At 37.4% G+C, this 12859-nt stretch overlaps 1 protein-coding gene across 1 annotated transcript in view; it reads right to left on the reverse strand.

The window, feature by feature from the left end:
* The window catches only part of LOC148311157 (sortilin-related receptor-like), a 46748-nt gene that overhangs the window by 1770 nt on the left and 32119 nt on the right, over nucleotides 1–12859 (reverse strand). The window contains exons 13-24 of the mRNA XM_088257144.1: nucleotides 12250–12455; nucleotides 11357–11539; nucleotides 10514–10814; nucleotides 9606–9823; nucleotides 8771–9005; nucleotides 7833–8078; nucleotides 6336–6483; nucleotides 5233–5341; nucleotides 4384–4509; nucleotides 2841–3001; nucleotides 2072–2265; nucleotides 774–977 (exon numbers count right to left, since the gene is read on the reverse strand). Coding sequence (XP_088113270.1) covers nucleotides 774–977; nucleotides 2072–2265; nucleotides 2841–3001; nucleotides 4384–4509; nucleotides 5233–5341; nucleotides 6336–6483; nucleotides 7833–8078; nucleotides 8771–9005; nucleotides 9606–9823; nucleotides 10514–10814; nucleotides 11357–11539; nucleotides 12250–12455 — 2331 coding nt within the window. The remainder of the gene's footprint in view (nucleotides 1–773; nucleotides 978–2071; nucleotides 2266–2840; nucleotides 3002–4383; nucleotides 4510–5232; nucleotides 5342–6335; nucleotides 6484–7832; nucleotides 8079–8770; nucleotides 9006–9605; nucleotides 9824–10513; nucleotides 10815–11356; nucleotides 11540–12249; nucleotides 12456–12859) is intronic.

Raw genomic sequence — 12859 nt, forward strand, 5'->3', positions numbered from 1 at the left:
GTGAGTGTTATTTGGAAATTTCTTCAGTGTAGTATATTATGATGACTTTTATAAATTTCATTCATAGACCAGTCTTCTTATGTTTGATATTACATTAGGATACTGCTGTTTGTTACCACTGTCCCTAATATATCTTGGTTGGCAAAATTAGAAGATCACTACTCATCATGTTATCTGAGTTAGAGGAACACTTTTTTTTGGAATCTGATCATAAGGGAAAAACAACCATTTTTTTTATTTAAAATTTAGACAGACATTAGTTGCCTTTATAATATCGTGGGTATACTGGCAAAAATGTTAACTCGAAAATATACAATTTCGACTTATTGATGCATGTTACAAAGTTTTCAACATTCTATAAACTGGCAAGATACACTAAGTAGTTTAAAATGTCATATATATATGTGGTTTTAAAAGTAAATTCAACTTTAAGTTTAATAGCGGGTATTTTATTCAAGCTAAAAGCTTCAAGTAAAAGGGATTATTCAAACAGGGATTTTAGAGTTAACGTTTTTTGCCAGTATACCCACGATACATAATGTGCTTCACTGAGGATTAGTATTGTGAGTGTGAATTTTTAGGCGTGAGCAGGAAAAAAAAGTAGTTATTAGGAAAAGTGGTGCGCCACAGTCCTTGCTCCGCGGCAATACATGTCGCTTTTTCATCTCACCCGCCATCTTTTGTGCAGTTTATCCCACACAATGGCATTCTCATCGCTAAGCGTATACACGTCAGGCAGTTATTATCAAGAGCTGGATGGATTCTGGTCTCACCTAAGATATCAGAAGTATTTCCCAGGGTAGCAGCACCCGAGCGGGAGTCGTATCGGGGGTTGGCGAAGCGGGCGAAGGAAGTGGAGAGTCGGCGATGCTTGAAGGCGAGGACGGCAAAGGCGGCGCACGCTCCCACCGCGATGATGCCCAGAGGTATCCCCACCAACAGAGACATGTTGGACTCCTCCGTCTTTATCCACATGTCTGGAAAATAAATGCCATGAAAATGATTATTATCCATATGTGCACTGCAAAATCTTAACTCACTATATATGTGGAGGTCCTCACCAAAAAGTTGCATTTCCAATATTGCACAAAAAATCCTTTAAGTGCAAATCTGTTGTGTTTACTGTGTTCTATCTATCTATTTTAAATAAAGTTGCGACAAAATCTGACCAATCCTGTGTTAAACCAATACAAAATCATTAAATCCAAAATAGAACAATTTTACAAGCTAGAATTCCTGATTTCTTAAAATCATTTATAATAGAAACGTTTTGGTGATGACCTCCACATATGGCTTTATCAATCTAACTCCATATTTTTTCAACAATAATTAGGAAGTTAACTTGTACCAATCAGAAAAACATAATCTTAGCCAGATTGAAAATAAGGGCAAGAGTTGAAGTGGGAAATTTAAGGTCAAAAAGCAGATTTACCTTGCTCCGACTTGCTTAGAAAATTTCCAATTACTAATTATACTATATATTTTTGGTTATTCCCTGACCTAAAGAAATATCAAAGTGATAAGTCCAAAAACTATTCTCATATTTTTCCAAAATAAGTAAGTATGAGAGGATTAAAAAAAAAATGCCGATACATATTTTTAACTTTAAAAAAAATGAAATAAAAGAACAGATTTTTTTGTAGAAATATTTGAAATATGTTTATCACGTGCAAACCATGTGTTCTAAACATGTGATCCCTGTCTTGAGAGACCATCAAGCACCTGAACGGTGCCTGTTGAATAGAGGAGAGAGGGAGAGAGAGAGAGTTAGAGTTAAGAATTGTGTCAAGTTGTGGTCCCGTGGTTAGTGTCGCGGAGTCTTAAGTCAGAGTTTCTCAGTTCAAACCCACCCCACCACAAATTGATACCTATTTTTAATAATGAGCCGCTTAGGCTCACAGAAATAGTATGAAATTGAAATATTTGTGTAAAAAATAAAAACACAAATATTTCTCTAGTATTTAAAAAAAAAATTGTTGGTTGGAAGATATTGCTTCTTAGCAATAATCCTACCAATGTATATATTTTTTTCTGTACATGAAGTTAAAATAATAAAAAAAACAACAGTTACCTTGCGGAACTATCAGCGTGCTGGGCTCGCTCTGCGGCCCCAGGTAGCCTGAGTTGGTGACCATGCGCACCTTCAGGGTGTACCAGCCTCCCGGATGCAGGCCGGGAATGGAGAAGGGCGGCGGCCCAGCGGGGAACACATGCTCCTCCGCAGTGTTGTTATCCCCCCCTGTTATGGTCACCTGGTAGTGGTACCTGGAATATACAGGAAAAAATGTTTTATATTTACAATATTTAAAGCATGAACTTTGTGGATCATTGTAATATATTACATATTTGGAGAAATTCACTCACTTTTTTAAAAATTGAAAACCACCTAGTTTCGGCAACAACCTGTTGCCCTCTTCAGGGTTTGTTTCTTAACTTACAAGTTATATTTATAAAACAAACCCTGAACAGGTTGTTGCCTAAACATCCTGTTGCCCTCTTCAGGGTTTGTTTTATAACTTATAAGTTACATATAAGTTATAAAACAAACCCTGAACAGGTTGTTGCCAAAACTAGTTGGTTTTTAACTGCTCTACACATACAAATGTACGTGATACGCGTAGTTTTTTCTAACCATTGCGCTGTCCCTGAGCCAAAAATATTTATTGCGAGACAGAGAGAGGGAACACGCTAGCAAAAAAGTACATCAGTTCCGTCCTAAAAGCACATTATGGCAAAACAAAATCTGTTTTCATAATGGGTGCGGTCAAGTATTGATGATGATGGTTTAGAGATACCTGTCAACAGGCTCATGTGCAGAAAGGAGAATAATGAGTACTCACTGAGGTCGCTTGTCTGCCAGCAGGTTGGATGGCAGAGTGCGAGTCGCCCAGTCCAGAAGGAAGGAGCCGTTCGTTTCCCTTCGCCATTGCACCTGAAGGGGCGGTGGAAGGGCGGGGCCAGCTATTACAGCCGACGTGGCGGTAGCTCCGGGAACATTACGCTGGAAGAATTAAAAATACATTATTAATACTTATCAGCCTCCGTAGTGTAATGGTCAGCATGCTCGGCCACTGTACTGGAGGTCCCGGGTTCAATTCCTAGGGAGGGTTAAATAAATATAAGTGATTTTTTTCACTCTAATATTTATTCAATATTACCCTGGACTGGTACCTGAAGCGGAGGGCTGATCACCTTCCCTTCATGTGGTCATGATCAAGATAACACTGCGTTTATATGATGCAGTGCCCTATGCACCATTGGGTGCAGATGAGGGTTTGAAGATGAAGAAGAATACTTACAATTATATACGGTGAATTATCTTGTAAAAGGAACCTATTTTGACAATTATAATAAAAACAAATTTATTTAAACAATGGAATTATACCACAATTTCAACTTTAATAGCATTGGATTTAAAATGGTATTCTTTTTTAAAAAGGTGTTTCTCATATTTATAAAAACAGAAAAATGATCACAAAATTTGCTACGGTGGGGACTGACCGGAGCATTTCATCGTAACGTAACATTCGCGGCAAGCATCCGAACATCGGATGGAGTACTCGGAACAAGCTCGGCTCGCTGTACTGACTATACTAATGCTTGCATCGTAACGTGGTACGTTACGACAAAATGACTGGTCAGTGCCCACCATAAGGGATTAATTTCTATTTTTAAAACCCGTATCCGCACCCAATGGTGCATAGGGCACTGCATCGTAGCGACAGAGTGTTATTTTGATCGTTAATTACATGAAGGCAAGGTGATCAGCCCTGCGCCTCTTGTACCAGTCCAGGGCGATAGTAAATAAATATGAAAGCGAAAATCACACATCTTTATATTGACCCCCTGGGAATCGAGCCCGCGACCTCCAGCACGGTAGCTAAACACGCTGACCATTAGACCACGGAGGCGGACGGAGAATAATATAAAAATTGTTGCATCTCGACTTAATTATTTTTTTTTAAATATAATAATGTAGGATAATAAAACCCTTACCCGCACCCCGATGGTGCAAAGGGCACTGTGTCATATAAACGCAGTGTTATCTTGATCATTTACACATAAAGGAAAGGTGATCAGCCCTCCACTTTAGGTACCAGTCCATGTTAATATTGAATAAATATAACAGTGAAAAAATCACTTAAATTTTACCCCACTTGGGAATCGAACCCGGGACCTCCAGAACGGTAGCCGAGCGTGCTGACCATTACACTACGGAGGCGGACTTTTTTAAATATACAGCCCATTAAAACGCAAATAAAATATGATTAAAGTATGTATAACGTAAAATTTATCATGATAATCATTCTTGCAATAATATTTTGCAGTACGCTCAATGTATTCCTATTATGATGTATAGTTTATTTGAGGACAGGAACATACCAGAACTGTCACATTGTATTTCCCTCCGTACTGCATGTTGTTGAAGTAGTGAGACAGCGATGCGTTCTTTGTAGGAATCAACTTCACAGACGATGTCTTGTTCAGTGATAAGTCTTGAACTGTAATCTGGAAACATTTATTTATTGAATTGGCGTTCAGAAACTCAGAAACTTCCACATGTTGAAAGTCTGCTGCTGGACGATAAAAGTTAAAAGAATATTCATATAAAAGTTTTGAAAAGATATGGGCTGAATTTCGTGAAAAATTATTTGTAAACTAGAATGAAAAAAAAAGATAAAAACGTTAGTAGAAAATTATAACCGAAAACTCGATTTACATCTCTCATTTAAATGTTTTCCCACTTTTTACACCGATAAATCAATTTTAATATCCCGTATTTCACCTAAATTAAAACAAAGTATGCATTTCTATTCACACATATACCATTTCACATACTCACATACCATCGAAAATTGAGAAATGAAATTCTACTTTTTTGTGTTTTACATTTTCCTCAGTTTAACACATTTAATGCCATCCCCACCAAAAATGCTGCTATTTTTTTACTTAATTTTTCTATAAAACATATGCTGTTTTTATAAAATCCATAAACTATTTATTAACTTGTATGCAGTTACTACAGGTATGTAACTTTCAAGTAAATAAACTGTTTACTGGCCCAGATTAAAAGTAACCAGTTTAATTAATAAATAGGATTCGGTGTTGGGATCCCAACATCTGGGATCCCAACACCGAACCTCCTATATTATATATACATATGTATAGCATATTTTGTTCTAAGGAGACACATTTTAATACAAGCATATTTTAATGATATAGTTTACTTACAATGTACTCGCTGAGTTCGGAAACGGAATTGCAGCTAGAATCCCAAGTGATGGCCATAATGTTAGGATCGTGGTCGTTTCTAGTCACTCGCATGTTTCTGACAGGTGCCCTGCAATTAAAAAAAAATCATTAAAAGTCTCTGCGGTTTTTTGCCACTAGATGATGTTGATGTCTATATATATGTATCAGGCGACACTCACCCGATTATTGCAAATGAACATGTCGTAGTTGTACAGGAGAAAGTGACCAACTACCAAAACGTAAAATGTTCAGGAGAGCCATTTAAGTCACTTTTGCTTGGCAAGATAAACATCAATGCAGTTAGACATTTTTAACAAGTCAATATACTTCCAAGTTTAAAATCGCTTTGGGATTTTTTCAGGGTAATATTAAGCTAGTAAGATATCAAATAGTCAATAATCACATTTTTGTAAAAAATGCACTTGGTCACTTTCTCCTCTATGACTACAATGTGTTTAAAAGAGGACATTACAGTCTACATTTTTGGTTAAAATAATTTTCCAATTTGCTGCTCGTGTAAATGTGATGCTTTTTTACTGTAAAAAAGGTGAAAACATTGCAAAAATTGCCGAATATTTTTGAAGTGTATGGTGAGAATGCTTTGAGTGGATCCAGGAGTTATTTGCTCAATCACGATCCGGAAATTTCTATGTCAATGATTCACCTCGCTCTGGTCGGCCAGTCACTGAACAGTCGATGAAATCTTGCAACTGGTGGAGCTTGACCGGCACAAAAGCTGTCAGGAAATAGTGGAGGCACTAAACATCAACCACATGACAGTTTGAAATAATTTGAAAAGAGCAGGCTACAAAAAGAAGCTCAATGTTTGGGGGCCACATGAATCAATGCAAAGAAATTTAATTGACCGAATTACCATCAGTGAAACGCTGCTGAAATGCAACGAAATCCAATAATTTTTTAAGCAAATCATTTATGTTCATCATCTTATAAGCCTCCACTCCTTTACAATGATTAAGATTACAAATAGGCACTAGAGTGGGGAGATTGTCTTATTAATGTGTAACAGATAGGATAAAAATATAATTTAATGAAGAAAAATAAAAGGAAAAGTGATGGATTACCTCCTGTTATATTCGGTAGTGACAGAGACTGGATCCTTGGTGAGCGGGCCCATAGCGGGTTTCACCAAACCCACACTAAACATGTAGTTGTCACAGGCCTGGAGATTCTCAATAAGAATTGATGTGTTGGGAGTCACGACATTGGAAACTGAAAAAGAAAAATTGTCATTTATCCACTATTTTTCACAAAGTATGGTGTTAAGAATTTAGTAAAAATTTAGAAAAAAAATCACAATCGACAACAAAAGACCAGTACATTCGGTATAATAATTTTTATTAGTCTAGATTTAATAATAGCTTCTATATTAAAATATTTTTTATTACAAATTATTATTAATTTCAGCTTCAAGCCAGTAGTTCTTTTTGAAGCTATCAAATCGCGAATACTGTGAATGTTGCGTATGATGTCTCGTATTTTTCATAACCTTGTTAAGAATAATGCATAAAACAACAGTCAAAATGTTATGTGTTACAACAGTAGATGCAATTTGCTTCATGCAAATAAGAATTCTTATTTGATTGTAATCAATCCAGACAATAAAGGTCCGGATAATCCTGGAGATACCAAATCTCAAATGACGAGTTACTACGAATAATCGAACAAAGAAGGCACCTACTCGCGACTATCTCCAAGAGATGCACCAAATGGATCGGTCATGTATTGAGACAGGAGGGTTTCATGCACCTGATAATAGAAGAAACAAACACCAGAGGATGCCCACACCGCAAATATCTTTGCGACTTATACGAGGACATGGGCTGTTCAATATATCACTCACGCTTTTCAACGTCATATATCAAAAATTGTCAAGTTTCAGTTGTGTATGTTTTCGGATTGCCCAGAAAATGTACTATTTCCCAGCAAGAGTCATATTTTTAACCTAATATTTACCCGCTACAGGGCAGAAAATGTTATTTTTGCATTTTGAGGAAAAGGTATTGTTTAATTATTTTTTTTAAATATACTAAATATTTTTAAATGGGAAAAAACCTTCAGGTTTTACCTAAAAAGATCTGTTGCACAGTAAAAAGTTCAATAAGTGGCTTGATATTTATTTTTAATACATTATGTTATATTTTTAAACTTTGCAAACGTTCTCCTGAAAAATCAAGTTTTTTGATTTATGACGTTCTTGAAAGGAGTGAGCGATATGAGAAGCTGAAGAGGGTTTCGCGAAATAGACCAGAGTGGCGAAGGAGGTGTCATTTATTGCTGCAGACCAATCCACAGGATTGAGACCAAAAAAGTAATAAAAAGTAAATAAAGATTTGGACTAAATAAAGAATTAAATGAATATCAGTGATTTTTTAGTCTTATATTTATTTAATACGACCCTGGACTGGTACCTGAAGTGGAAGGCTGATCACCTTTCCTTCAAGTATTTAACGATCCAGATAAAACTGTTTCTATATGATGCAGTGCCCAATGTACCATTGGGTGCGGATATGGATTAGAAGAAGAAGAAGAAAGATTTGGACAAAATAATCTATATGCACCTTTGAACATCTGCTCCATGGTGAGTCCATAGTGCACGGCGTACTCGTATCTGGTCAGCTTCTCCTGCGGCTGCCTCCAGCTGAGGTGCACCGAGGTGTTATTGAGGAGCGCGGCGCTCACGCCCTCCACGGCGGGCAGCTGGCGCCCGAGCGTCGTCATGAACACGGTGGACGGCTTGCCCATGATGTCGTCCTTGTACGCCTGCACCTCGATGGTGTACGTCACTCCGGGACTCAGATCTGGCACTGCAAGAGGCGGATGCATTCTTTTTATTAGTAACAATGCGTTTAGCTGTATTTGTGAATTGCACGCTTCCATACAGGTTCATTTGATCAAATCTGAATATGTACTATGTAAATGAATTGCATATAAAGCAAGTACAGTAAAACTTCAATTCAATAACAGTATATATTTTTCACTATCCTAACTCATCTTCATATATTCCAACCAAATAAAACTGATTTAGTGAACCTAAAATCTCTGCTCCACCTCCAGTGTAGTGGTAAGCACATTTGACTACTATCCTGGATGTCCCGGATTCGATTCCTAGGGCTGTCAATATAAAAAGAAGTTTTTTTTCACTCAAATATTTATTCACCCTGGCTGGATTGATGCCTGAAGCGCAGGACTGATCACATTTCCTTTGTGTATTTATCGATCAACTAAAGATTATATCAATTTGATGTAGTATCCTATGCACCATTTGGTGCATAGGACACTATTTTTATTTATATACTATTAAGATACTTTATTTTAAGCAGATAAAGAATGAGAGTCAAAAATCAGTAATATTTATTTTGAACCTCCTGGGAATCGATCCCGGGGGACACAAGTATGGTATCAAAATCGCTAACCACTACACTATGGAGGTAGACTAAAATATGCATGTATTTTTTTTCAGTTGGCAGACTATTGTAATTGGAAGAGAACAACTCACAAGTAATATTAACATCCTTGGTCTTGAAGGCTTCCGGTTCCGGGTAGGGGAGGGGCAGTCTCAGTTTCACAAAGTAACCATCGACGCCCCGAATCTCATCCCAAGTGAGTCGTATGGACGTGGGCGATGTCCTGGTTGCGTTCAGGTGCTGGAGTTCGTCAATGTCACCCATCGCGTCAAACAACAGGGTCACAGCTTCCGAGTTAGACTGGTACACAAAGTTCTTAGATACAACCTGAAAGGAAGGAAAACAATCATTATAATACAACATGAGAGAAGTACAAGCTATTGCACCTACTCATAAAAGGCAAAATAGAAGACAGATCTCTTGGCTCCGGAGTATGCGAGATTGGATGGGAACCAGTCCAAAACAGAACCGTCTGGGCGCTGTTTAGAGCTGTCAGGGCTGACAGAGCTGTCTACATCAGGGGGACCTGACATGACACGCATAGAAGATAATATAACATCAAACAGGGTATTTTCACTAAGGAGAAAAAGGATTTCAGATTCTTATTGTATTAACAAAAATCTGAAAAACCAAGAAATTAGTTAATAATTTTCATTAAATGTCACTTTGTGGTGAAATCTATCCATATTTTAGTTAAGTTTTGCTTAGAAAATACCGCGTTTTCTTAAAATCCACTGTGACACGTGTTTTGATGCATTCCGCATCATTTTCGAATAAAAGTAACATAAGTAAAACTTAAATTAATAATTATTTTCACATGTAATTGAAAACCAACATTTTAGTATCATGGCAATAGCATGAATCAGGGCATTCAATGGAATTCATTGAATTTTGACAGGGTTTAACTTAAAATTGAGGCCCCCTTACCCAGAAGGTGTAGTTGGAGCCGGGGCGGAAGTGTCCCAGCTGCAGCAGTGCCTTGGTCTCAGTTGCGGGCACGGAGACGGATGCAGGAGGAAGAGGAGGCGACACCAGCACCTGGTACTGGCGGATGCGGCCATTGGGCTGCACGGGAGGGTCCCACTCCACCTGCACACGACGACCCGCTAGCTGGCGAGCCACCACGCGCAGTGCCGGGGAAGGCACTAACAAGACAAAAGTTATTAGTATAAGTCCGCAAGCTGGCGAGCCACCACACAAGGTACCTGGGAAGCCACTGGGATGAGACAAATATTATATCGGTATAGTTAAGCTAGCTGGCGAGCCACCACACTCAGCGCCTGGGAAGCCACTGGGCTGAGACAAATGTTATTAGTATATTTATAGATTTGGCGTTTAATTTGTAGAAATCCATTTTAATTTATGTATTAAATGTTAAATCAAACACTGTTTTTGAGTCTACTAAGTTGTATTTTATTGTTAAAAAAAAAACACATAAAAATCAACTTTGTAACAATTGTTTCGCCTAGTTATGGTATTTTCACACAAATGTTTGAAATTACCAAGATTTCCATATTCTTTCTTTTTCATCTATGTTGAGATATCAATATAAATAACTCCCAAGCAGAGACAAACCCAGAATTTAAGAGCAAAGATTTGGAAACTATCAAAATATTGAACCTTGAAATCACAAAGCAACATTTTGATCTTGAAAATTAACTGTCAATTTTTTTAATTTATTATATCTTTTTTTACAATACTTTATACTGTAATATAATTTTTCACAATATTATGTTTTTTTGATGAACGCCTCATTGAGCATAGCTCGTAACGAGATGTTCATTATAGTTAAAGAAGTTTCACATCAAGAATTAATAAAACAAATGCAGACTCACTTCCTTCCCCGGTTCTTGAGATGAGATAATTATTGGGCGGGTAGCCATCCTTCTCTGTGCCTTTGGCCATTCTGACAAACACGGTCAGGTTGTATTCGGTGTAGGGCTTGAGGTTGGTGAACATGTAGACCTGCTCCTCGATCCAGGATGTGGCGTTCCTCCACATGGAGGCCTTCGGGCCGGTCGTCTCGGCTATAGCCGGGAGGTACTGCAAGCGGATGCCATTGCCCACCGATACCCTCCAGTACAAAGTGATGGCCGAAGCGTTGATCGCTGAATTGTCTACATTCAAAGAGTTGACCTGCAATAGTAAAAGTATAAATTAAATATATATATTTTTTCCATTAACTTTTATTTGTAAATTTTAAAAGATTATTGGAAGGGTTTCATTTAAAATCACCTCGGCATCTGGGTTTAAAAAAAGAAATGTAATATAAAGTCATTTAATTTTTAATTTATGTTTTACTTGGTAAATACCACTATTTCTTAAAATTTATTGTGACAGGTGTTTTGATGCATTTGCATCAAAACGCGTGTTATTTCATTAGAAACACAAGTTGGGGTAATAAATACAATGTCCAGCCACACTCAATATAGGAATGTTAAGAGTTAAAATAAAATAAAAACTGTACAGTGTTAGAAAAGAGGAATCAAAACCGCAGTTTCAAGGTTTGGGACCTTGCCACAAACCTGCTGGTCAACTATAATTGACATTTTAATAAATATTTCTAAATATAAATTAATAAGGGTAGTGATAATTTCTTTGCTTTTATTTCTCAGCAGCCATTAATAAACCATAAATTTATAATGAGACTTTAATTATTGCAGTAGTGAGTTGGTTACCTGGCACAGGTTAGCTTCGGTGTCGGTTCTGGTGCAATTGAGCTCATCAGAGCCATCGTAGCAATCTTGAATCTGGTTACAGCGCAGTAATAAAGAGATGCATTTCCCGTTGTCGCAAGAAAATTCACCATAAGAACACTTCCCATTGAAGTTGTTTGCATTCTTCTCGGCTGTCTTGTTTTTCTACAAATATATATGTAAACATGTATGAATGCGAAGATATACAGAAGGATATATACAAATCATTAGTCTAAAGATATTAAAAAACCTGGTGTTGATGATAAAAATATATGAGTAAAAAATATAAAATAAAATCTATTGATACTTCAAACAAATGACAATCAAACAAAAAAATGTACTCATATTCCTAGAATATTTATAATGTTGAAAAACCAAAATACATCTTTTCATATTAATCTATTTTTGTAAGAAATGTGTCATGTAATAAGTAATACAGTATTAAATAAATCAAACAATTAAAAAAAAAAGTTTAAAGTTTTAATACCTAACCTAACCCCAAATAATACAATAAAATCCATCCATCCATCCATCATCATTATATGAAAGGGATTGAGTAACATACAAAGTACAGTAGGACTTTAGGCTACAAACACTCAGGGTAACAAACAATTTGGACAGCTAAAATTATTTGGAACCTGAGATTCGACCTACTTTCACTCAATCCTTTTCTATATCGCAATGATTTCTATAGATATAGACCATACAGACTTGTATTCATATGGTACACTGCTTTTTCTGAATACAAAAATGGCGACTGGGCTAGCAAATAACTATCGCCTCATCAAAGGTATTAATATTCAATGAGGCTATATCAAATTATAGCCTCATTGAAGGATTATTGGAAGTATCAGGGGTATGGAGCATTTCCTCACCAGGATCTGGCAGCCGAATTCGTCGCTGCCGTCGGCGCAGTCGATCTTGCCATCGCACACGGCGCGTAGGGTGATGCAGGCGCCGTCCTGTCGGCAGCGGAACTCCTTGCAGTGTCCGGTGGGTCCGCCTTCGCAGCTCAGTTCGTCCTCCCCCATCTGGCAGTCTGCTGCGCCGTCGCACACCCAGGCCGAAGGGATGCAGTCGCCTGGAAGGGGATGCTTCTTTACAAAACCGCTTTTAATAACTAACCCAACTTTGCCCAAAAAATGTAAAATTTATTTTTAATACATTACATTTTGCGAAATAACATATAACCAAAAATGTTAACAAAAAAGCATCGAGTCGAAACAGTGTTAACTTGTGATTTTATGAAGGCAGGGTGATCAGCCCTGCGTTCTGGATTCATGGATATAGAAGTGGAATATGTTTGATAGGATGCATATGACGTAAGTGGAGCTCAAGACTGAAGGACATTATCGAAAAAAATTAGGAAAGGAGTGTTGAGATGGTTTGGACATAAGGAGCGGATGAGTGAGCAAACAACGGTGAGGAGATGCATGAATATGGAAAAGGTGAAGAATGTTTGCAAAGACAGAATGGTACGGCCTT

This window comes from Brachycentrus maculatus, unplaced genomic scaffold, assembly GCF_059751285.1.
Source record: "Brachycentrus maculatus isolate JH-2025_06_01 unplaced genomic scaffold, ASM5975128v1 h1tg000071l, whole genome shotgun sequence".
In the NCBI taxonomy this organism is placed as follows: Eukaryota; Metazoa; Arthropoda; class Insecta; order Trichoptera; family Brachycentridae; genus Brachycentrus; species Brachycentrus maculatus.